The 27036-nt window shown below is 36.0% G+C and overlaps 1 protein-coding gene across 3 annotated transcripts in view; it reads left to right on the top strand.

Moving 5' to 3' along the window:
* The first annotated feature begins 785 nt into the window (after positions 1-785).
* Positions 786-27036, top strand: part of mrn (general transcription factor IIH subunit 4 marionette) — a 134342-nt gene continuing 108091 nt past the window's right edge. The window contains exons 1-3 of one of the 3 annotated variants that reach the window (XR_013013186.1): positions 786-951; positions 5218-5322; positions 6725-6856. Coding sequence is in view for 2 of the 3 variants with exons in the window: in XM_076452431.1 (XP_076308546.1) it covers positions 833-951; positions 5218-5322; positions 6725-6856 (356 nt within the window). In the remaining variant the exon portion in view is untranslated. The remainder of the gene's footprint in view (positions 952-5217; positions 5323-6724; positions 6857-27036) is intronic. The other 2 variants (XM_076452431.1, XM_076452439.1) reach the window with 2 other exon arrangements.

The raw sequence follows: 27036 nt of genomic DNA, 5'->3' as shown, positions 1-27036 counted from the left end.
GTGTAAGGCGTGCGACTCGTAATCCGAGGGTCGCGGGTTCGCGCTCGCGTCGCGCTAAACATGCTCGCCCTCCCAGCCGTGAGGGCGTTTTAATGTGACGGACAATCCTACTATTCGTTGGTAACAGAGTAGCCCAAGAGTTGGCGGTGGGTGGTGATGACTAGCTGCCTTCCCTCTAGTCTTACACTGCTAAATTAGGGACGGCTAGCACAGATAGCCCTCGAGTTGCTTTGTGCGAAATTCCAAAACAAACAAACAAACAAACAATTCTCTTGTGAATTATACTGAAGATTTATATAACTGGGATTTCGACATAGGCGGTAGTAAAAGCAGAGATAGTCTATTTAATTTATGCAGCTATGCGCTTAAGAACAAATAAATATAATTAATCCAATAAGAATTGTGAATTTAATAAAACTCGCAAATTTAAATCGTTTTTCACTGTAATTATTTTTTTTCCATTACATTACGTTTTCAAATCTAAGCTGATGAATCAACTGAACCAGAATATAATCAAAATTTGGTATTTTATGAATAAAGCTTAAAGACATGTTTTATTTTAAAATATATGAAAATAGTAGTTTGTAGTTGTTCTTAGTCTTTGCTTTGTTCACCACAGGTAATCGGATTTCAGCATTATAAGTCCGTAAATCTATCGCAGAACAACGGGGGCAATTATTAAAAAAGTAACATATCTGGTGCCATACTACTGGAGAGCCTAATATTCAGAACAGAAACTTAGACTAAATAAAATCCACAGCATATCATAAGGCACAGAGAAATATCTCTAAGTAATCAGTTGAAGCAGAGGGCGTTTCGGTAGACGTCGGGTATGGCAACTACGACGGGAAATTTAAAGTGTAAAAATCTTCAGAGTTTTTTGAAATCTTTACCTTCTGCAACTTTGACTAAACTGTACAGTCACCCGGCAACATGTATTGCTGTTTTTCGGTAATGTATAGGCTTTCTTTCAAATTAATGTTATTATCACGATTAAGTACACTATTTTAGGCCTATCGACTTCATTAGGTATTACTAATACTGCCGAAGTTGTATAGTATATAATACATTTGTATGTATATTCGTGCTGCCAGCTAAATAACATGAGTTTCGTTTAAGATATCGATTGCGAAGAATTATCAGTGCTGTTACCAGATGAGTCGATGTTGAGTAATGGGGTGGATGCAAGTATAGAACAGAATGGGTAACCTTTATTAATATTAGACATTTAAAAACAAACACTGTGTCACAGTGTGTGTATGTATGTACTTGCAGTTCTTATGCTGGAATATTGCTTTTCTTGGACTGTTTTTGTCAAGACCAGTTTTTAGACTATAACCTTTGAGCTTTTATTCCAGATAGCTCAACTTCCAAGTTGCTTAATTTACAAGAACTGAAAAAACATTGCAAAGTAGTATTATGAACTCTACTACTACTTTGGCTGATTTATGTGAAAGCTCATTTTTAATAATGAAACATTTAAACCTCAGTATTAAGGTATAAAGTAGCCTATTATGAAATGAAGTGAATAATTAAAAATTAATTGGATGTATAATTTGACTATTTTTGCTGAAAAATGGTAGTAAAAATTATTTCCAAAGCAATGCCAGTGTTTTTTTTTTTGGGGGCCATCTGGTCACTGTAGCTAAATGTGTACTATTCATGTGACTGTTAATTCTATTTCAACATAGATATGGCTGTAACCTATAGATATTGCCTGAACAATAATTGAAGTACATTGCTGTTGCATTAGGTACAAAATGACATATTAAGCAAAGGTCTATCTAGGGAGTAACAAGTATTACCTTCTTTAAGAATAAAAAAGGAACAAACATAACTTGAAAGAAGATTAACTTAATGGTTTACTTAACTGCAAGTTGGTGAAAGTTGCATGTGTTTAGAACAAGGAATGAATTCAGGATAACTGACAAAGCTATGAAAAGACGCATGGTATATTCATAATAACTAATTAAATTGTTATTACTAGCCTTTTGTAATATATAGTGGAGTGACTTTCATTAAGTAACTTTAGTAATAAAAACATTCTTTAGTTATTCTTATTGGAAGTATTTGTAAAAAAATTCTATTAGATTAATTGATAGACTCAATCTATTTGATTAATCACTTAGTACATCCCTTCACCCCCTTTACAACCATACAGAAACAGATGTTTGCCTGCTTTGTAATTTTTTTTCAACCACTGCATTATTCTGACATGGTATTCCTCTTCCAAATTTCTTTCACATTGTTTAGGTTTTGAAGTAATTTTTGTATTACTATTGGTTTCATATGTAAAGACCTTTAACTCTTTTGTGACAGGTTAAGAGTTAAAGCCCATGTCATTGCATTTGTTGACTTGCATTCAAAATTTTATTAAATTACTATTTTATGAATTTATGTCAGTCAATTTGGAATCAAATTGTAGATGATAATTCAAACCTTAATATTATATATAAATTTCTTAATTTAAATGGAAATATTAAAAGAATGCACTTAAATATGATTTTAGCAAGTCATGTAATATGTTGAATGTAGCACTGTTTAAAATTAGATGTTTGTGATGTCAGAATCTATATCTATATATAGTTTCTTATAGTCTATAGTCTATAGACTATAGTCTATAGTTTCTTATTAATTAGGAACTCAAATGATTGATATTGATAAGCTAGAATATAAAATAACCTTTTATCTTTTCTATTTGCTGAGATAACATTATATTTAGTGAATCAGACACAGTGGGTCCCTGATCACCTTTTTTGTTTTTGGCAATGGCTTCTGATATACTTTTGTATATGATATGTGAATACCAATTAAAAGCTCAGAATGTCCCTTTACTAATTTTCTAAGCCATTTTCAAAGATAATAGTTTTCTTTTTCTTTCAAGATAAATCTTTGAGCTAGTAATTTGAGTTGCTAGTCTGTTTATGATTTGGTATTTTTTTAGAAACAAATATAATTTAGCTATTGAACTTGAAAATTATAATGGAATTTATTTGTTTGCATTCTTGATTTATTGTTCTGTATTTTAAGAAACACAACTTTAATAATTTATTTGTAAATAAAATAATCTACATACATACATAATGTATAATAATTGCAATGTGACTGTATTACAAAATATTAGTGCACAGCCAAGACAGGAAAGATTAAAGGTAAGTTTTATTGGATATATAACATATGTGCATTGCATCAGGGCAAATTATGTGATGTTAGTTATGTATGACTGGAAAATCAATATAATAAATATATAGTTTTATGAGACTTAAGCTACCTAGACTAAACATTTGTATTTTCATGTTATGTAGTTATTCTAGCATGGAAAAAGCATAATTTATATTTATTTCCTAATTTTTTAAAGTTGGTTACGAGGTTGGTTAAGTGACAGATCCCACATGAAATCACATTACACTTAGACTAGTAACAAAACAGACTTGATATTTTCACAAACAAATCTTTAGTAAAAATATTTTTATTGAAAGTGATTTTTTGTCTAAAATTCTTGTAATTCTTACTAAAAGTTTACAAAATTTTGTGAAGATACACATGCTCTATCAAAATTTATAGTGCAGATACTTAATACATGCAAATGTGTAGACAAACTCGTGTATATTATACCGAGCCCGTCATGAAAGAGTTAATGAAGTTGAACATTGTTAGCTTAAATATTTTGATGGAAGTTCTTCATAAAGGTAATTTGGACATTTTCTGTTTGGCAAATTATCACTAATGTCAAATTAACTACTACTATTATGTTTCTTTTTAAGATGTGCAAAAATCCCATACTGATCTTCTATAAATCAAATAAATGAGTAATTAAGTAAGGAAAACATGTGTTACTGTCATTGATAGAGGTAATAATGTTTATATTTCAAACAAATCACAATTGTTATAAAAAGTAAAGTAGCAATTTAGCCAGTTTATTTAAATATGTTGTTTTAATGTAAAGGTAATATTCAATAAACATCTGAGTCATCAGAATATGTTTGTCATTTACCTTAACTTCTAACATGGTAACAGTAATCCTAACTACTTTGATAATTTCAGTTCACTTGGTGAATGTAAGAAAAAAACCTGATATTTAAGAATGCTGTATCTAAAAAAAAACAACAGAGAAAATAAATACATTATAATATTTTAAAAAATGAAAACTAATAAAACTAGATATATAAAACATTGTAACCAGTAATTTCAATAAAAGTAGCAATAAAGAATGAGTAGAGCATCCCTTAATTAAAGAACACATAAATACTTGTTAGCTTCCTTTTTCTTCTAGGTTTAATGTTCATTGAATGAAGTAATATCAATATAACCATAAAAATGCAAAATTTTATGCATTACTCCCAGACAACATGTTACCAATGAGATCTAACTGTTCAGAGAATGCAATTTGAGGGGAGTATGACATCTGAGATAAGTCACTGTGACACAATATTATCAGATTGTAAAACTGATGTTTGAAAGTGTTAGACAAAATTATTTCATGTTTGATATTTGAAAAGTAAATAATATTTTATTGCAAATAATATATTTACCACTGTTTATAATGAGAAAATGAAAGAAATGCTTTGATTGACAATATGTTTTTCTGTGGAAAGACAGGTGTCTGTTCCTGTATTGTTTGCTTTATATGGTGGTATAATTGTATATGTAGTTGAACATTTACTTTATGCTGTTGTGAAAGGGTATAATAATAATAATGCTAAGAGTAGATGTGTATTTTTATGAATAGATTAAATTTAATAATGTTTATTAAAGTATACCCATCACTGGGTATACTTCAATAAACATGTTTGTCTTGCAAGAGGAAAAATATATCTGAGGTAGGCCTGTATCTGTTTTTTTGGTGTGTATGGATTTTATCTTTGCGAACCATGTGACAGTTCTTTTTAACATTTATTTTTCAAAATCATTATTTATTGTTAATCTATAATGGACATTTTATAAATATAGCAATAATACTATATAAAAACTGTTGTAATATATTTGGGCTTTAAATTCAGTGTCTTAATAATGTTTTTAACAGACAACTATTTTTGCTTTTGGTTTGGTATTGTGATCTCCACTTAGTCTTCAGGTCATGTTGATTTCTTAGGCAAGAAATTGCAGATTTCTATTAAAAATGTATAAAATGTTATACACAAAGTTTTAAAATAAGTTTGGATAGATATTACATGTATAATACTTGTTTTTAATGCAATATGCTTTTTTTTTTATCAGTGAACTGCCTTTGTTGTCACGTCAGTATATCATGCGTTTGCTGTTTGTAGAACAACCTATCCCTCAAGCTGTTATAAGTTCATGGGTGTCTCAGGATGTTGTAAAGTAAGATTATGTAACAGAACTTCTACATTGTATTATTTTGATGTTGTTTGTAAATTGAAATAATTAACACCTTAAAGTACCTTTTTAAATTTTATATGTAAGGCTTTATGTATAATAAAATAATAATTGTGGTATGCATATTTTAGGTGTATTTATTAAACCATTCATAACTTGAGCTTATTAGTATATCTTATTTAAATTCATTTTTATATCACCCACAAGTGTGGCTGAACCCAGGATTTTGAACAAAGTAGATGAGTTCTCTGATTACTGAGCTAGAGTAGCTATCACTGTTAATGCACAATTGAACATTCAAACCTCCAAAATTGTATCATATTTAAAGTTTGAAAGATGAATTTTTTAAAAAATGTTTATGCCCTTCCACCTTCAACATATATTTTATTTTCTGTTGTCATCATCTGAATCATGGAATTATTTTTCTTTTTTTTTCCAATGTATTTTACTTTGTACCACTTTTATGGTTTTTTATGCACATCTAGTTACATTCTCTCTAAAGATGTTATCCAATTTTTCTAATACTCCAAGATAAGGTAGATTTTTTTTCATTTTTGTACATTACCTTTTTTGTTCTTTCAGTTGGGTTGTAATAGATTTTGTTGGTACCACTTAGTTTATATTAAGCTTCCATACGAGTATTTTACTTCTTTGTCACTTTTTGATGCATTTTCACTATCATATTTTGTTGGCTTTTCTTATGTTGTGTTCCCTCCTCTAACAAAAAACTCCCATATTCCAGTTTATTTCATTAATATTTTTATTGCACAAAAATGTGCAAGCTGTATAAGTCACATTAGTGTTTTGAATTTGATTTAAAGAGACCAGTACATCTTGTGTTTTTTGGTACTATTTATGAGTATGTGATTGTTAATTGCTGTTCTAAGTGTTCTGTATTACTTTCCACAGTTGAGCCACATTGATTGGTAGTCATTTGTTATCTGTATTTTGTTATAGGCTCAAATAACCTTAATACTATTGTTATTGGGAATTTGAGTGAAACAAGCCATAGTTGTGAGTGTTCCATCAACCTTTTTTGTCCTTCCATGTATTGTTTTATTACATTACTCTCTTGCTGGAAGATGAATTCCTGACTCCCAAGTATTATTTGTAAGGGAATGACACGATGAATTGGAATTTGCTTGTATTTATCAGCAATTTGGGTAACATCCATTTTTTTTTTTTTGTAGATTTTTCAGAACCATTGGCTGATTCAGTCCACACTTGTAATGGTCCTCTTGATGCTTCACTGTACTTATTGGATATTAATCATGATACCATTCACCACATTGCAATCACACAAACTACTGTTAATTATTCCCATTTTTTAAAAAATGTATTATAGGGTTATTTGGATTTTATTATTATTGGTATTTATTATTTCCAGGCAAAAATTTGAAGCTGTAGAAAGTCTCTGTGAACTCCATATCTGGAATGAAGCTCCAACTCCAGGAGGCCTCCCAGGCTGGTTGTTAAATCCCATTTTTAGGAAAAATATTAAAATAGCTTTAATTGGAGGGTGAGCAGAGACAAATAATGTTATTCTTGTTTTGCATTTGTGTATAATTCCTGTACCTGATTAGAAATGAAAATATACTCAATACAGTTTGTCTAATATGATTTCAGTAGCTGAGCTTCACCACAATAGATGTCACAGATGGTGTGCTTTCATGCCTGCAAATGATGTTTTCACTAATTTCTGATGAATATAAATAAGAAATTAAAATTTTAATGGAAAGTATGCATTATTGGTTATTCAAAGAATTGCTTTAAGAAGTGCTCAAAATAAATGCTGCAGTAAAATGTACACAAACAAGTAGTGATATTAATTAGATAGATTTTAAAAACAATTTTCAGTCCCTATTTTGGTTGGAATTATGATCTGTAGAGCTATATGAAGTAGTCTAAATTTGGCTGTGTGTGTAGATCACAATGCTAACCAAAATAGATAACTGTGTAAAGCTGCCACAGTAGTGATTAAATTTTATAAATTTGTGATTGTTGATTTAATTATTGTTTTTTTTTACTTTTTATAGCAATATCTCTACTTCATTTTAAAATTCATGTTTTTTAATATTCTTGTATGTTTACTTTTTATGCTATACCTGTATACAGTATATACTTTTTAGAAACTGTCCATCCATTAATATGTATCTGTGGGGTTGAAAAGCTATTTAATTATGTACATTATAGTTTACCATTTATAAAACATCTGTATATATTTATTGAAATATCAAAAACAGATATGTATAGATCAGTCAAGTAAGATGGAGAAATCTTGTAACAACAGTCTGAGTCGTCTAGGGTCTATTCTGGCTAATGTGATTAGGGAAGTAGGTAGGTAGTACATGGAAAAGTTGTTGTTAGTGACTTTTTTAGTTTATTAGTGGTATACATGCATTTAATATAACCAATACTCTAAATGGTTTGTTTTTTTCTTGGAAATTTAATTGGGTGGGTTTCCAATGTGGTACCTACCCTTAACCACAAATTTTCTATTCTCATTCTTTGCTACCCTCTGTATGCAAACTTTTTCTATCCATATGCCACAAATCTTCTGCTTCCTTTTACTGGAATTACCCCTCAGTGTGGATTTCTGTACGTGGTTAGGGGACCTCCCAGGGAAGGTTCTGTTCTTTCAGTTTACCTCCTCTGGGATCTAAACATCCACCCACGTGTTTGTCGTGTGTGGTGACCTGTGAAGGGGAGGAGAGGATCCTGGTGGTTGAGGGGTCCAACCCTAACACACCACTTTGGCCTTGAATTCCTGTAGACGGGTGGCCCCCATTGGGTCAATTGGCTGGTCCACTTGGGCTAGAGTCAACCAAGTACCAGTGTTGGAAGTTCTCAACGGGTGTTGTGGACATTGTGTCTGATGCTGGTGTTTGGGTATAGTGTTCACGAAACCCTGGCGTTGCTGCAATGTCCTTGAATGACATTGTAGTGCGTCCCCTCGTAGGGCTCCATGGTGGGTGGGGTCATTGGGTACCGAAAATTTCCTTTTTTCTATGGATACTCCAACAAAAAATGTAAATAAAATAGTGAAAAAGCAGTCAGTAGGTAAACTACCACATCTTGAAGCCTCTGAGCAGCAATCTTCAACATCTGTAACACCTGTACCCCATTTTCTTATATTACATTCTCTTTCAGAAAAACCTTTAGTGCAAATGTCCCCCTTTTTTTTATTCAGAAGGGACTAGAGGGATTTGCTGGCTCTCCAAAGTCAGTAAAGAAGCTTCAATCTGGAGACATTGGTTGAAACATCCACATCCCAACACAGTGAACTCCTCTTGAATTCAAAGACAATTGGGGATGTACCTATTGAGGTTACCCCTCATGCTACCTTGAATTCATCAGGAGGAGTTAGTGTTGAGAGGGATTTGAAGAACGTCCCGAGTCAGAGATTCTCGCTGGTCTCTCCACTCAAGGAGTTTTTGCAGTGAGGCGCATATCCACTCGCAAAGATGGAGTTACACTGCTAACAAATACCCACGTTTTGACATTTACATCACCACATGCACCTGCCATCAAGGCAGATTATATAACTTGCAGGGTACAGCCGTATATTACAAACCCTCTTCGGCGTTTCCAATGTCAGAGGTTCGGCCACTAAAAGACGTCCTGTCATGGTTCCCTGACATGTGCTCGTTGTGGTGTCAAGGACCATGATGCCTATGAGTGTCACATGGACCCACATTGTGTCAACTGCAATGGTTCCCACCCTTCCTACTTTCATTCTTGCCCAAAATGGTTGGAGGAAAAAGAGGTGCAGCGTTTGAAAACGACCCATAACATTAGTTATTCTGAGGCTCGGAAATTGCTGTTCGCCACTCCATCTCAGACATATGCTGCTGCACTTCGTTCCACAACTACAGTGGGAGTGCAGACAGATCTCTCTGTACCTCCAAGAGAATTGTTTTCAAAACAAATGAAAAGCTTTTGACCTTCATGGTTAAAAAGGTTGATGAATCGACTTCTACACTCATCTCTGTTCCTCCCATACAGTCCAACAAATCTCAAGATTCACATCCTTGGTTTCAAATACAGCCATTTCTTTTGATACATCTTTTTTTCCAACCCCATTATGCAAAACAATCATTCGTTCGTGTCCTTAGTCACTGGAATCCCCTTCCAACAACAAAGACCTGCCCAACTGACCCAGGGCAGGATCCATGGAGGTCGATAGACCTTCTCCGACTAAGGACAGTAAGGAAAAAAGACGTGGTCGTAAACAGAAGGGTTCTCCAGCCACTTTGCCTACCCATCATTAAAAATGGCCACCTTGATACAATGGAACTGTTGAGGTTTACGTTCTAATCTGGATGATATCAAAACACTAATTGCTTCCTACCACCCTGTATGTCTTTCCTTACAAGAAACATTTTTAAAACCTGCTCATACAGTCACCATTTGGCAGTTTTCTATGTACAGAAATGACAGGCTGTGTGATGGATGAGTACATGGAGGGGTGGCACTATTGGTTGATCAGCATGTGCCCACCCTGTCTTTGTCACTCAACACTCCCTTGAAGGCCCTAGCCATCCGTGTTTCCTTGGGTCATACCATCACTGTTTGTTCTCTCTACCTGTCCCCTGGAGAGACATATGATCAATCAGACCTTGATGCTCTCATTGAAAAGTTGCCGTCTCCCTTTCTACTCCTGGGGGACTTTAATGGACATCGTCCCCTCTGGGGAAGTGCTGTTATTGATAGGAGGGGCTGCTCTGTAGAGCGTATGCTCTCTGATCACAACCTTTCTCTTTTCAATACTGGTTCTTCTGTTTATTTTCATGCACCTAGTCAGTCCTTTACAGCTATTAATCTGTCAGTTTGCTCCCCTTCATTATTCTCCCATTTTTCATGGAGGGTTGACCATTATCTGCTAGGCAGTGATCATTTTCTTATACTTTTGAGAGAGACTGGCCATGGTCGATGCCACCCTACCCACGTGCCCCTGTGGAAGCTGGATCAGGCAGACCGGTCCAATTCACTGCTCTCGCAGAACTTGATCCTGCCATCGTGAATCAGCCATCAATAGATGACTGTGTGGCAATGGTAACTGGCTGTATTATACAAGCAGCTGCTCAGTGTATTCCTAAAACCTCAACGTGTTTTCCACAATATGCTCGTTCATGGTGGAATCCTGCTTGCCACTTAGCATGGAAGGCTCAGAAATGGGCCTGGGATACCTTTTGTAGATATCCCACACTTTTGAACCACATCGCTTTCCAATGGGCCCGTGCACATACTAGGTGGGTAAGACTTCAAAGCCAGAAGAAATCTTGGATTAAGTTCACAACTAGCATATCTTCTACCACCAGTTCCAAGGTCATATGGGACAGGATTCAAAAGGTCAGTGGGCATTACAATTCTGTCCCCCTCTCGATCTTGCTCTCTGATGGCCAAGAGGTAGCTAATGTCCGGAGCATTGACGATACTCTATGTGAAAGCTTTTGCCGGATATCTAGCACTCCTGCTTGTTCCTTTACCTTTTTAGCCATCAAGACTAGGGCAGAGCGTTCACCTCTTTCCTTTCAAACTGACTGTCTTTTTTACTATAATTGTCCCTTTACACTGGTGGAACTGAAAATGGCCCTTCATAGGTCTGGCAGTATATCTGTTGGATCTGATGATGTACACTATGACATGCTGCACCACCTATCTCCTGCTTCTCTTGATGTCCTTCTAATTGTTTTTTAACTAGATCTGGCAGGAGAATGTTTTTCCTGATGCCTGGCACCAGGCTATTATTTTACCTTTCTATAAGCCAGGGAAAGATTCCAAGATTCCTTCAAACTACTGTCCAATTGCTTTGATGAGCTATCTCTGTAAGACCATAGAAAGGATGGTTAATGCTCGTCTTGTTTGGTTCCTCGAATTAAACAACCTCCTCTTGCCCACCCAGTGTGGGTTCCGACGAGCGACAGCACTCCACCACAGACCACCTAATTCGACTTGAAACATCAATCAGAGAAGCCTTTCTCAAATGCCAACATCTTGTTTCAATATTCTTTGACATTGAGAAGGCTTATGACACAACATGGAGGTATGGCATTTTGCGAGACCTCCATACATATGGGTTATGTGGCCATAGACCAACGTTTATTAAAAATTTTTTAATGGACAGGAGATTCCAAGTTTGAGACTTTCCCCGTTCTTTTGTACAGGAACTTGGAGTCCCTCAGGGCTGTGTTTTGAGTGTCACACTTTTCGGTATAAAGATAAATGCCATCACTGAACAACTCCCTCTCACTGTTGCAAATGGGCTGTATGTCAACGACTTTCACATCTCGTGTCAGTCGTCGAACATGAGATATATTGAGCGGCAACTACAAACTGCCCTCAATCATGTACTGAACTGGATTATGGCAAATGGCTTTAATTTTTCTCTCTAAAACAGAGAGAAATTTTTCTCTCTTTGCAGCAAAAGTGCATGCAAACGGGGTATTCACCCTGATCCTGAACTTCATATCAGTGAAGTTTCACTGCCAGTGGTCCCTGAGACCAAGTTTTTGGGACTTATCTTTGACCGTAAGCTAACCTTTATATCAAACTTAAAGCAGCTACGGGTCAAATGCACAAGAGCACTAAACATCCTTTGTGTCCTCTTTACTGCCAGTTGGGGAGTGCATTGATGTTCTATGTTGAGGATATATCATGCTCTTATTCGATCAAAACTCGACTATGGATCAATGGTTTATGGCTCTGCCAGACCCTCGGCCTTAAATATGCTGGACCCCATTCATCACCAAGGACTTCGACTCTGCACTGAGGCTTTCTGCACCTCTCTAGTTCCAAGCTTATACGTTGAATCTCATGAACCTTCTCTGCATCTTCGCCGTTTGCAACTATCTTTAATATATTTTTTGAAACTTCATTCCTTATCCAAAGCCTCCCACCTGGGGATGTGTTTTCCTTACTCAGTGGGCCGTACTTTTTCAGAACAGACGATCTGCCATTGCTCCTTTTGTTCTTTGCATCCAGGCTCAATTGGATGAATTGGGTCTGTACTTGGATAACATTGCACAATCCACAAGTCAGCCCATCCCACCATGGCTTATTTCAGCCCAAAAATGTGACCTTTCTTTCAGTCATCTGAAAAAGGCAGATACTCCAGATTGGAAGTACCGTTTTTTATTTAATGAACATCTTTCAAACAATAATTTTGTTCCAATTTATACAGATAGTTCCAAATTAGGTAATTCAGTGGGCTCTGCCATGGTTTGCTGTGGTTCGGTGGTTGCGTGCAGAATCCCCTCTACAGCTTCTGTGTTCACTGCTGAACTGTATGCTCTATCTCTTGCCCTGGATCATATTGCAGCTGAGCAGTTCTCCAACTGCACTATTTATACTGACTCACTGGCCCTGGAATAGCTACACATTAGCTCACACCCTGTTCTCGCTGATATTCAAAACCAACTGGCCTATTTCTCATTATCTGCTACTTCTATCCAGTTTTTCTGGATACCAGGTCATGTTGGTATTCGCGGGAAGGAGCTTGCAAACATGGCAGCTAAATCTATCTGCTCCGGCACTGTCATTACTGTGCCTGTTCCGTACATGGACTATGGTCTTGTAATCAAGGCTCAGCTCCATGCCAGCTGGCAGTCCACTTGGAGTGAGCAATGTGACAACAAGCTTTTTCAAATAAAACCCTATATTGGGCTTTGGCCATCTAGCTTCCGTAAGGTTTGGAAGGAGGAAGTTGATCTAACTAGACTACGCATTGGTCACAGTTTTTTAACTCATCGTTTTCTTTTATCTGGAACTGATGCACCAGTGTGTAGTTTGTGTAATACTCAAATCACTATCAGCCACATTTTACTTTCTTGCCATTGTTCCGATTTTCAACGATGGAAATATTTTAAACATGTTTTTTCCCAGGGTTTATCTGTAACATTGGACAGTGTTATTGGTGATGGTGACTCTGTCCATCTTGATCAAGTTTTTAGTTTTTTAATGGCCATTAATCTTTTTAATCTCATTTAAGTGTTGGATATTTATTCATTACACCTTTTTAATTGTGGTACCCTTTTCACAGTTTCATTCTCTCTAGTTCAATTTGACATTGAAAAATGGCCAGAACATTAAATAACTCGACACCAGGACTGGAAAGACCAACTTCAGGTGACTAACGCTGCAGTTTGAACTATCCGTTTGAACTACTTGTTAGTTGTCCTGGCGAGTTGTTATTCCAATTTTGCTGCATGTCTTTTAAACTTTTATTACTTTACCCTTTGGTACTGGCCATAATGACACATAACCTGGAACCAGGACTGGAAAGACCAACTTCAGGTGACTGACGGTGGTTCTGGTACTTGCCTGTTTGTCTTCCTGGCGGGTTATGATCATTACCATGCTGCTACAAGATGTCCTTTACAACTTTATAGACTGGATGTCAACATCAGTTTTATGCAATTTTCTGTTTTTAATTGCTGTTTTGTTTTTACCTTTGTTTACTTTTTCAAATTTTACAACATTTACTTTACTTTTACCTTTTTACTGGACATTTGGCTACTCATTATTACAATTTTGCTACATGTCTTTTAAAACTGCTATTATTTTACATTTTGATAATGGCTACTATGACACATAACCCAGAACCAGGACTGGAAAGGCCAACTTCAGGTGACTGACGGTGGTTCTTGAACTTACCTGTTAGTCTTCCTGGCGGGTTATGATCATTACCATTTTGCTAGAGTAAGTACTTTACAACTTCTTTTACTCTGCTTTCTCTCTTACCATTGTAAACTGGGTGTCAACATTGGTTTTATGCTTTTTCTGTTTTTCAATGATGTTTTGTTTTACCTTCATTTCCTTTTCTGTATTTTACTACATTTAATTTGGTTTTACCTTTTTACCTGAGGTTTGGCGCAGATAGCCTAGCTGCTTTGTGCCATAAAACACTAAATCAATCATTTACTGGAATTAAAAGATTCTAACTCTCAACCAATAGGTGCATAAGTTGCTCATGTGACACTTGTGATTCCCTCCATACTCCTATACTGAACTATCACTTCTCGTTTGGTAGCACTTGTATTCAGATGTGCTTCTTGTTTGTTTAATGATCAATGCTTGGCTTCAGTTCCCTAAGAAAGTGGTTTTCTTTTATTTATTTAGTTTTCATTCAGACAGTTTTTTTTACTTTAAAACTTTATCATCTAATTCCAGTTGCATTATTCTTTTTTATTGTTTGATTTTGGTGAACTCTTCTTCTGAAATTCATTGGGAATAACCACTTTAGAAGCCACCTCAGGTGTGTGTAACTTGATAGTGGACTGATCTGCTTTAATCCATGGGGAGATTGAACATTACATGGGCCAACCTTTGTCTCTGGACCTTGCCCCAGTTCCTTTCAAGTAGGTGGAGCCTGTTTAGACTGATGAGGACTTTTGATCACCTATTTCTGCCTCCTGATTTTTCCATACCTTTCTATCTTCAGTCTGAGGAATCAGTTAGACCTAATACAGTCATTTGTTTTTCATGTATGTGATGTTTTATTCGTTTCTCCTAATCTTGTGAGCCACATTTTTCCTTACCACATGACCAATCTTCCCACCCCATTTTGGGATTTTCTTCTTCCCTTGATATTTGGGTTCATGCTGATTAATTTGCCTCACAATTAAGTTAAGGGATTAGCATGTTTCACCCCCTGTGGGTTTTAGATCAGTTCAAGCTTTCATACCATAATGCTGACTGTCTCTCTTTGAACCTGCAATTGTTAGGTTCTGTATTGCCTGTTTGGAGATTCCCCAGTCACATGTCAGTTTGACCTCAGTATTCTTGCTTGTGTCTCACACTTACAATTTTTATGGTATCTTTCTCTTTTTGCACTCCTTTTTCCACACTAACTCATTTGTTGTTTTCATTTCTGACTTTGCATACATGGTTCTCTGTTGTTGGGACCTTTTAGTTTGTGGTGTGATTTTGGTTTGAATCCATTTACCTTCAACTTATCTTTGGGAATAACACATGATTTCATTTCTGCAGTAATTCATTTTTTACTTGATCATGAAAATGCCAGTGGCATTAGTCTAACAATAGTCTACCCTTATTAATATTGTTGCATGTTTATTTCAATATGAGTTGCATCTGTCATCTATTACTGTTTTTTGTCTTTCTATTTCCTAACCCTTACCTGTCCTTTCTTCTCGGGGTGCCTCTTCAACAATACCTGTGACTACCCAGCAGGTTCTGATCCAGTGGGAGCTTGGCTTGCTGATTTTTTCATCATTGGCATTCCTTCATCAAGGATCAAGGAGTTCTTCAGGTTTTAACAGAAGCATTTGTGGTCCCCTGTTTTCTCCCATATCTCCTTTTCCCATTTCTTTTCCTCCTCCTCTGAATCCCATGATCAGTTAGAATCAGTTTGAGAATTGTTATCTCAGCAGACCATTGAATCTGTTCTCTGTCCTTCATCAGGTTTTTATTCTTAAATTTTTGTTGTTTCTAAGAAAACTGGGAGCATAGCTGTAGGTCGATCATAAATCTACCTCACCTCAACCATTTTGTTCACCTGCCTTGGTTTACCACGGATTATTTTCTCACCCTTAGGTAGGTTTTTGCCTCCAGGTTCATGTGTAACAAGCTGCTCTACCATGGGAATGAGAGAAAATTGTTTGGGGTGACAAGACACTAATTACAATAGATTTATTTTTTAACCCAAGGTATGCAGTTGCAAGTGGGTACATAAATCAACCAACTCAGGGAGCTTTACTAGTAAAGCAAAGTATGGATAAACTAAACAAGCTTAAATAAAGTAAATAAAGTCTAAATAAAGTAAACAAGTCCAATTCTACACCAAAAGATATACACTATATTAACATAAAGATACAAAGGCTTATATTGTAAGAATAACTATAACTTCACTTACATAAAAGTTTACACTTTCAGTAACTTATACTATATCCATAATGTTTCTAATCCAATTAACACTTTTTATTTAACTTCAATGACTTTAGCATTATATATCATATTTTCTCCTGGCAATATTATTACAGATAGGAAACTTGCAATTGAAACGTACATGGAGTTAGTATTGTGTAAGTCTTGTATATACAGATAAACTAACATTTTCTGTTTGTTTGACTTTGGAACTTAGATAAAAGAACTGGAGTAACTGAGAAACCTTGAACAGTCTGGAACATTCAGAGTAACCTTGAGTCTCTGAACAACCCTGATATTGAGAACAACACTTTTGGTCCAGAGACATCAATTTTTATATTGTTTGGCAGCATAATCTATTTGAACTCATTGGGAGAGACTTTGAGGTGATTGGTCCAGCAAATAGAATGGACTTGTTTTTTTTTAGTGCTGGATGCCCAGTGATCAAGGGCTTGATGTAAAATAATGTAAAAGGTTATGGGAAAGGTTACCTGTGTATACTGTTTTTCATTCTTTATAGTCTGTCTTGAATAAACATATTTCCAACTAAATGGTATCAGATTACATTTCACATTCCTGAACACAATTGTTTAAACTTTCATACCCATCCAGTTAGAATCACTTTACCTGAGAATTCTCTCCATTATCATTGATATGCAAATAATGTTAGTTGTTTGTAATAGGTGAGTTCAGTGTTGGTCTTATATTAGTATTTCACAACTATTATTTTGCAACATGTCCTAAGTTATAGGTTAACTTGGTCAAAGTAAGGTGTTTATTGTTCATGAGAAAGAAAGCTCATGCGTTTAATATTTTGCAACATGCCTTGATGCCCAAACACTATATGCCCATGAAAAACTGTAATTGAACTATTTGGTTGTTTTAGGGTGCTTCATCTCCCATTATCTACATCATATCATAGTTTCTTCTTTGTAAGGTTTTTGTCTTCCACCTGGGGCCATTTCTTCTGACTTTGGTGCAACTTTGACTGGTATGTTGCTATTCATACTTTTTTTTCAGGTGTCTTTTTTTTTTATTCCTCACTATGTGGATTCTGCTATGTGGCGAGTGGTTCCTAACTGAGTATTCTTTAACATGAAACTCACACTGTACAGCCACGCTGAATAATTTATATATTCCATGGCTTCACAATGCTTATCTTTTGAGATGGATTGTTCCAAAATATATTATTTGTGGATGAATAACTTTAGATATTTTGCTTCATAATTGTGCAATTCCTAGACTTGTACTGCCCCTGGATTGCATGGGTAAAACAGAAAGGGATAGCTGCCCATTCCTGCTATACCTGTAGTGAATAGTTCAGTATTGTCAGCTTTTTAAAATAGGATTTCATTGTCATCTGTTGCACTGTCTCAGGTGAGGATGTTCCTCCAGACTGTCGACTGCCTTTTCACCCTACCTGCTTCTAGTATGGGAGTCCTTATCACTTTCCAATTCGAAGCTACTGGGGATGATCAACCATGGTGGCACATTTTTGAATGGGTCATTCCATTCAGTGCAAAATAGGGCTGTGGTGTTTTTGGGTTGTAGATGATGTACTGTCCTCCTCTTTACAATATACAATTACTAATGAGTGATGTGTCAAAATGCTGTTCACCCCTGCATTTGGGAGCCCTCATCTTACTCCTGTGTGGATGTTGAAATCATGCACCTGGGTTTTGGATTTAGAGTGGAACCAATTAGCATAAGCCTTGACACATTTCAAGTTGTCTTTCTTCCTTCCTTGATTTCCTCTGCTACAGAAGTGGTAAGTGGGAATACTGTGATTCTGTTTTTTGGCTCTCTCTTATTCTATTTTAACAAGCTGTTATTGCCTTTTGGATGGTTCCAGTAAGTTACAATTTGGAGGAGTTGTTTGCATGCAACAGACATCTTTCCAATAACAGATGTTGGGTCCCCACATCCATAAGTAAATGCTAAAACTTGTGCCACATCTGAGAGACAGTATGATTCTCAATCCCTCAGCCTCTTGAGTTTGAGATGAAGATGGTATGGTCCTCATCCTGTCTTCATGTGAATGCATATAACTACATTAAGTAATGAATACTTTATTATAAGTGGTAGAAAAATATCAAAATTAAATGTTTTATTTTTCTAAAACTACATAATCTTAGGATTGTGCAAGACAAATTTAAAAGTATTTCATGAACTGGTCTCATTTTTATAAAGTTTCATGAGAGTTGCATACCTACTTACAGTGTAAGTAGGTTATAATTATACAGTTAAACCGTGAAAACAATAGGCCATTGCTGAACATTCTCTACCTGAGCTTGTTTACAGCATAGCACTTTTTATTCAGATTCTCAACCGTACTGCCTCCCTTCTTAGATGAGCAGTTATCAATGTGTTGTGTTCCTGTTTCTCTTTTAAGTTTAATATTTTGAAGGACAGCGAAAAGCAGATGCCTAAAATGTCAATTTTTTCTTATTCTAAGTTTTCTGCATCTTAGTGTTTATTTTATTTATGTTAGCTTAGACTGTTTAGTTGTATATCCATTGCATGTTATATTTCCAAAAATTTACTATAGTTGACAAAATATTCTCTCTATGAATGCATGTACACACACACACACACACACACACACACACAAGAAAACAACTTCATTTAAAAAATTAAAGTATAATATGTTTCTAATTTCAATCTTTTGTCTTTAGTTTTCTGTCATATACTATTAGTTGATGCTTTTTTACCTATTACTTATGATTATGTATTGAAATTAAAGCTAGGTAATGAGTGGGGTTTGCTTATCAATTAACCAACAAGCTCATTAATCATTTGTTACATGTATGCTTCCTACTGGCATGCTCATACAACAAGAATAACAGCAACAACAAAAAAGGTGCCTGCATGTTGTCTTCATGACTTATTCAGATGATATTTTATTTATGCAAAATTGTTTTTACACAAACAAAATACTTCAAGTATGAGTCAGTAATGTCAACTAAACATTAATAGTATGTGGTCACCATTATGTTTCTTTTTTAAAATGTAGTAATCTTGCATTAGTCTGCTGTAAATAAAATGGAGACTGTCATAATTATATTTAATTTTTACTATCATTGATCACCAGCAACATTAATACAGCCTTGATTTGAAACAAAATTCTTGATTATGTCTCATTTAACATAAACATAAAAATAATATTCAGTAAAGACTTCAGTCACCAGTACATTTTGCATTCATTTACTATACTAATGTAACTAATGTTGCTAGTACTTAATGATTGTGATGCAGATGTGAGATAGTGATATGGTTAAAGCTATTGTTGCTGGAATTTTAACCATGCCACTGTAATAGATTTGCATGTTCATAGTATTTCAGCTAAATTTAACACAGCTTCATGATGTATGCAAACATTTATGATAACAGTATTCCTGATTATTAAAATATTGCCATATAACTGATTTATTATTATTTACAAAAGATTCAACTTTGTAGAAGGATGAACATCTTATTCATTCTTCTGCTATGCTACTGTTAATAATTGTTTTCTGTACACCGCATCATTTTATGACCATGAAGTTAACATACATAACACAATATTTCAATTTTGTGAGCAAACGGCATCTGGATTGGATGTAGATTTGAAAATATTTTGAGGATACTAACTTTTAACCAGTTTTGTTAGTATAATAAGAGATACTGCACAGTCAGTCATAGTTGAGAAAAGAAGATAAGACTGTTATGGAAAACTTGGATATTTATTACTCATTAAAGTAATTCTTCATTTAAATATTATTATTGTTAAAGAAAAGAGCATAGCATTGTTACAAAGAACTGGGATATTTCAATTCAGTACATTGTTTATTAGAAAGCTAATTCTCCATGAAACATAATTGTTCTTAGGTTTTATGCAACAAAATTATAAAAGACTATTGTCAGTGTTGTTACAGGGTGACAGTATGTAACTCGGACAAATTCATTCTGAACCAAGAAAGTATACAGTACAACATTTACTACTATTTAAGGGTTAAAATGATTTGTAGAGTGGAAATCAAATTACTATAAGAAATATATAAAACAAAAGAAATACGGGAAAGGATTTGAATTCCCAGTGTTTTTGGATTTTGTTTTATAAATTCATCACAAATAACATGAAAAAATTCAAAATAATTAGCAACAAACAACTTTAATCATTGTAAGCTTTTAAGTGAGAAGTTTTTAAAAAGGACAAATGAATTTAATACACATATATATTACAGTACTGGCTGAAATAAATTGTCAAACACATGTTGAGAAGTCAGTAAGACAAACAACTTGTATATATTAGAATAGAATTACTACTTAGTAGGACTTTTGTAAGATACATGTGACTGCAGCCAAATGTTTTTCACCTTCATTTCTTCCCTTAATGTATGTAGTCATAATTATACTGGAGTTCTATTTGTGTAAGTAGGTTAATGACATAATGTAATGTTGTTACATTTTAATGATTTATTAGACTATCATAAAATATAAATTAGATAATACCTAGTAATGAAAATCAAATAGTGAATATGCACATTTAAGCTCATATCATTAAAAGGTTGACATGAAAAATTAGATAAGGAATACTTTTTCAGAATTAGGGGAAGGGTTGCAGAGTTTGTCCTGTGATGAGAAGGTGCAATACATAAGATAAGATGTGCTGCTATCTGTCACAACTTCCACTAGAATACTAGTTAAAAAAAGTAAGAGTTATGGTGTTAGAAATGTAAAACGTGACAATTTAAAAAAGTTCATTTGACACTAATGTGTAAAATTAAGCAAATTATAACAAATGTAAAAAACAAGTTTTACAGTTTACACTTTTTTGTGGATGGATCCAGGAAACTTCTAACTATATCTTTACCAATTATACGTATAAATTTACATTAATGTCACTGTAGTACTTTTAAATATGGAGAAAGTTCCAGAACCTATAGACTCTCCTCTAGATCTACATCTGGTTTTAGAACATTTAAAAAAAGAAAATCTAAATTATTTAAAAATGAATGGGTCCAGACTCCCTTCCTTGGATTTTCAGCTGCTAATGTGGCATAAAAGAATAGTTATTAATCTTCCAGGGAAAAAAATTGGTGGTGGTCCAGACCCTTTCCATCAAAATTCCATTTTAGCTTATACAACACTAAATAATGCAGTTATCAAATAAAATTAGAAGTGTAACAGTTTGAAAATAACACAACTATATACTTTATATAAAACTGTAGTAGTCAGAGAGATGGTGTGGTGGGTACTGTCATTCAATTGCCTTTCCTCTAGTTAGCATTTCATGGCCCGGCATGGCCGAGCGCGTTAAGTCGTGTGACTCGTAATCTGAGGGTCTCAGGTTCGCACCTACGTCGCGCCAAACATGCTCGCCCTCCCAGCCATGGGGGCGTTATAATGTGACGGTCAATCCCACTTTTCGTTGGTAAAAGAGTAGCCCAAGAGTTGGAGGTGGGTGGTGATGACTAGCTGCCTTCCCTCTAGTCTTACACTGCTAAATTAGGGATGGCTAGGTGCAGTGGGCTAACAACCTACTCACTTAAATTCCTGTTACGGAAACCGCAGTGATTGTGGCCCCATGTTCCTTAATGGAATCGAGTGGCAGATGATGATGATGGTGATAGTTAGCATTTCAAAAGGAGTATCAAAGATTAGATAACCTTTAGTAGGCAGAGGGTTGGCAGTGGATGTCACCAGATAGTTTTTTTGCATTTGATTAGTTTTATTTTTGTAACTCCTCAATGTTGATTCCTGTACATGATGAGGGGACCTCCCAGAAAAGGTTTTGTTCTTTCACTTTACCTCCTCTGTGATCTAAACATCCGTGCGTTTGCCATGCTTGGCGACCCATAAAAGGGAGGAGAGGATCCTGGTGGTTGAGGGGTCTAACCCTAACACACCACTTTATCCTTTAATTCCTGTAGCTGGGTAGCCTTGAAGGTCAATCTGCTGGTCCACATGGGCTAGGGTCAACCAAGCACCAGTATTGGATATTTTCAGCAGGTTTTGTGGACATTGTATCTGATGCTGGTGTTTGGGTTTAGTGCTCGTGAAACCCTGGAATTGCTACAGTTTCCATGTTTGGTACTGTAGTGTTGTGTTCCCTCATCGGGCTCCATGGTGAGTGGGGTTAGTGGGCACCAAAATATTCTTTTTTTTATTATGTATCCCACAATAAATAAATATATAAATAAAATAGTGAAAAAACAGTCCATAGGTAAACTATCATGTCTTGAAGATTCTGAGCAGCAATCTTTGACATATGTAACACCTGTACCTCATTTTCTTTTACTACATTCTCTTTTAGGCCAAATGTCTCCCTTTTTCATTTAGAAGGAACCAGAGAGACTTGTCTCTCCAAAGTGTGTCAAAAAGCTTTGCTCTGGTGACATATTGGTGGAAACATCCACTCCTAAACATACTGAACTCCTTTTGCATTTGAAGGTAAGTGGGAATACACCCATTGAGGTTACTCCTCATGCTACTTTGAATTTTTCATGAGGAGTTATTGTTGAGAGGGATTTGAAGAACATTTCTGAGTCAGTGATCCTTGTTGGCTTCTCCGCCCAAGGAGTTTCTGCAGTGAGGCATATCGCCACTCGTAAAGATGGAATTATGATGCTGACCAATGTTCTCATTCTGAAATTTACATCACCATGTCCACCTGCCACCATCAAGACACGCTATCATAACCTCAGGTTACAGACATACATTCCAAGTTCTCTCAGAAATTTACATCACCATGTTCACCTGCCACCATCAAGGCACGCTATCTTAACCTCAGGTTACAGACATACATTCCAAATACTCAGATGTTTCCAGTGTCAGCTGTTTGGTCACTCAAAGATGTCATGTCATGGTACCTTGTTGTGTGTTCCTTGCGGTGGCAAGGACCATGATGCTTATGAGTGTGAAATGTACCCTAATTGCATCAATTCTAATAGCTATCACCCATCCTACTTTCGTTTTTGCCCTAAATGGTTGGAAGGAAAAGAGGTGCAGCATTTGAAAACGATTCATAACATTACTTATCCTGAGACTTGAAAGTTGCTGTTCACTACTTCATCTCAGATGTATGCTGTTGCTCTTCATTCCAGTACTACAGTGGGAGTGCAGATGAATCTTTCTGTGCCTCCAAAAGAATCATTCTGAAAACAAATGAAAAATCTTTTGATCTCCATGGTTAAAAACGTTGATGGATCAACTTCAACACCCATCTCTTTCCCTTACATACATTCCAACAAATCCCAAGATCCACTTTCTTTGGGTCCAGGTACAGGCATTTCCTTGGATTCATCTTCTTCTCCCACCCCAAGATGCAAAACAATCATTTATTTAAATCCTCAGTCACTGGAATCTTCTTCCAATGATGGAGACCTGCCCATTTGACCCAGAGCAAGATCTATAGATGTCGAATGATCTCCTTCTAATAAAGAGAATAAAGAAAAGAGACATGGTCAAAAACAGAAGGGCTCCCCACCTAGTCCATCTACACATAAATAAAAATGCCAGTTTGATACAATGGAACTGTTGAGGTTTACTTTCTAATCTGGATGACGTAAAAACACTGATTGCTTTCTACCATCATGTATGTCTTTCCTTACAAGAAACACTTCTGAAACCTGCTGATACAATTACCTTTTGGCAGTTTTCTTTGAACAGAAATGACAGGTTGTGTAATGGACAAGTCCATGGAGAGGTGGCACTGTTTGCCGATCAGCATGTCCTCACCCTATCTTGCCACTCAACACATCCTTGGAGGCCAAAGCCATCCATGTTTCCTTGGGTCATACCATTGCTGTTTGTTCTCTCTGTCTGTCATCTGGAGAGACCTATGATCAATCAGACCTTGATGCTCTTATTGAACAGTTGCCATCTCACTTTTTTAACCTGGGTTACTTTAATGGACATCATCCTCTCTGGGAAAGTGCCAATATTGATGGGAGGGGTCGCTCCATGGAGTGTGTGCTCTCTGATTACAACCTTTTTGTTTTCAATACTGGTTCTTATACTTATTTTCATGTGCCTACTTAGTCTTTTGCTGCTTTTGATCTCTCAGTTTACTTCCTTTGCTATTCTTCCACTTTTCATGGACAGTTGACAGTAATCTGTGAGGCAGTGACAATTTTCCTCTCATTTTGAGAGAGACTCACCATGGCTAATGCCACCTGACTTGCATATCCCGGTAGAAGCTGGATTCCACCACGGATGAGGATATTGTAGAAAATGTGTCAAGGTTTTAGGAATACATTGAGCAGCTACCTGTATAATACAGTTAGTCGCTGCTTCCACGCAGTCGTCTGTTGATGGCTTACAGTCGATGGCAGGATCAATTTCTGCAAGAGTAATGAAAGAGGCATGGAAGGCTTAAAAATGGGCTTTAGATACTTTTCGTAGGTATCCCACACTCTCAAACCACATCCCTTTCCAGTTGGCCCTGTGCATGCTTGGCATATAAGACATCAAAGCCAGAAGGAATCTTTGATTAAACTTGCAGCCAGTATCTCTTTCACCTTTGGTTACAAAGGGAAAGCTTTTGCTGGGTAACTAGCACTTCTGCTTCATTCTCCACCATCTTAGTTATCAAGACTCGGGCAGAGCAGTGAGCTCTTTCCTTTCTTCAGTATTCTTTGACATTGAAAAGACTTGTGATACAACATGGAGGTATGGCTTTAAATACACACACACACACACATTTATGTGACCATTTGCCCATTTTTATTAAAAAATATTTTAATGGACAGGAGATTCCAAGTTTGTGTGGGTTCGACACTTCCCGTTCCTTTTTACAGGAACTTGGAACTCCTCAGGGCTGTGTTTTGTGTGTCACACTTTTCAGTATGAAGATTAATGTCATCACTGAACAACTCCCTCTTACTGTTGCAAGTGGGGTCTATGTCAACAACTTCATTTCATGTCAGTCATTGAACATGAGGTTTATTGAATGGCAGCTACAGACTGCCCCTCAATCATTTACTGAAGTGGATCACAGCAAATGGTCTTAATTTCTCTCTCTCTCTCTAAAACTGTTTGTATGCACTTTTGCCACTAATGGAGTATTCACTCTGATCCTGAACTTGGTGTTTGTGAAGTTGTGCTTCCTGTGGCCCCTAAAACAAAGTTCTGGGACTTATCTTTGACTGTAAGCTGATCTTTATATCACACAAAAGCAGCCATGAGTCAACTGTGGAAGAGCACTGAACATCCTCCATGTCCTCTCTTTCACCACTTGGTGAGCAGATCGTTGTTCTGTGCTAACAATATATTGTGCTTGTATTTGATTGAAACTGGACTATGGGTGTAGACCTAATTCATCATCAGGGACTTTGGCTCTGAACTGGGGAAGTGCTGAATGCCCCAGTGAAGAGTCTCATGAATCTCCTGTACACTTCTGCCATTTGCATTTGTCTTTACTGTATGCTTTGAAATTTTGATCATTATCACAGCATCACACCTGGGGATGTGTTTTCCTTCCTCAGTGTACCATGCTTTTTCAGAACAGACAATCTGCCATTGTTTGTTTTGGCCTTCGTATCCAGGTGTAGTTGGTTGAATTGGGTCTGTCTTTGGATAACACTGCTGTATCTACTGGTCAGCCCATTCCACCATGCCTTCTTACAGTCCCCAAATGTGACCTATCTTTAAGCCATCTGAGATTATCGGATACTCTTGATTGGAAGTACCGTCTTTTATTTACTGAACATCTTTTGAACCATCCCTCTATTCCCATTTATGTAGATGATTGGAAATCAGGTGACTCTGTGGGCCTTGCCATGGTTTGTTGTGGTTTGGTCGCTGTGCATAGAATCCTCTCTACAGTTTCTGTGTTTACTCCTGAACTGTATGCCATTTTTCTTTTCTTGGATCACGTAGAAGCTAAGCAGTACTCAAACTGCACTATTTATACTGACTCACTTAGGTTTCTACTGGCCCTGGAAAAGCTTCATGTTAGTTCTCGTCCTTTTCTTGCTAACATTCAAAACACAACTGACCCATTTCTCTTTAACACTTCTTCTATTCTGTTTTTCTGGATACCAGTCATGTTGGTATTCATAGGAAGAAGCCCACTGACACCTTAGCTATGTCTGTCTACTCTGGCACTATCATTACTCTGTGTGTTCCATACATAGACTATCGTCTGGAATTTGAGGCTTGGCTCCATGTCAGCCAGCAGTCATCTTGAAGTGAGCAGCATGAAAACAAGTTTTCTATTGGATTTCGGGCATCTTGTTTATGTGAGGGTCGGAAAGAGGAAGTTGCCCTAACTTGTCTACGTATTGGTCACAGCTTTTTAACTCATTGTTATGTTTTATCTGGGACTGATGCACCAGTGTGTGGTTTGTGTAACATTCAGGTTTCAGTAGCCCAGATTTTATAGTCATGCTATTATTACGACTGAACAACGTCGCCATTTTAGACGTTTTGTCCCAAGGTTTATCCTTAATGTTGGACAGTGTTGTTGGTAATGGTGACACTGTTCACCTTACATATGTTTTTAGTTTTTTAAAGGTCTATTGCCTTTTTAATGCATATTTAAGTTTTTAATTCATATATTAGGTATTCTTTTTTTAACATGAATTTTTTTGACGAATTATAGTGAAATGAGTTCGATATGAAATTAGAAAACAGTTATGACATCAAATAACTTGAAACCAGGACTGGAAAGGCCAACTTCATGTGACTAACGCTGATGTTTGAACTAACCTGTTAGCCATCCTGACAAGCTATAATAATTAAAATTATGTTACAGAAAGTCTTTTAAAACTTGTATTACTTTACTTTCTCTCTTACTGGTGTAAATTAGATATAAAAATTGGAGTTAACAGT

This window comes from Tachypleus tridentatus, chromosome 1 (genome assembly GCF_004210375.1).
Source record: "Tachypleus tridentatus isolate NWPU-2018 chromosome 1, ASM421037v1, whole genome shotgun sequence".
In the NCBI taxonomy this organism is placed as follows: Eukaryota; Metazoa; Arthropoda; class Merostomata; order Xiphosura; family Limulidae; genus Tachypleus; species Tachypleus tridentatus.
Note: the sequence above shows the minus strand (reverse complement) of the source record. Positions and strands in the feature narration are given on the sequence as shown.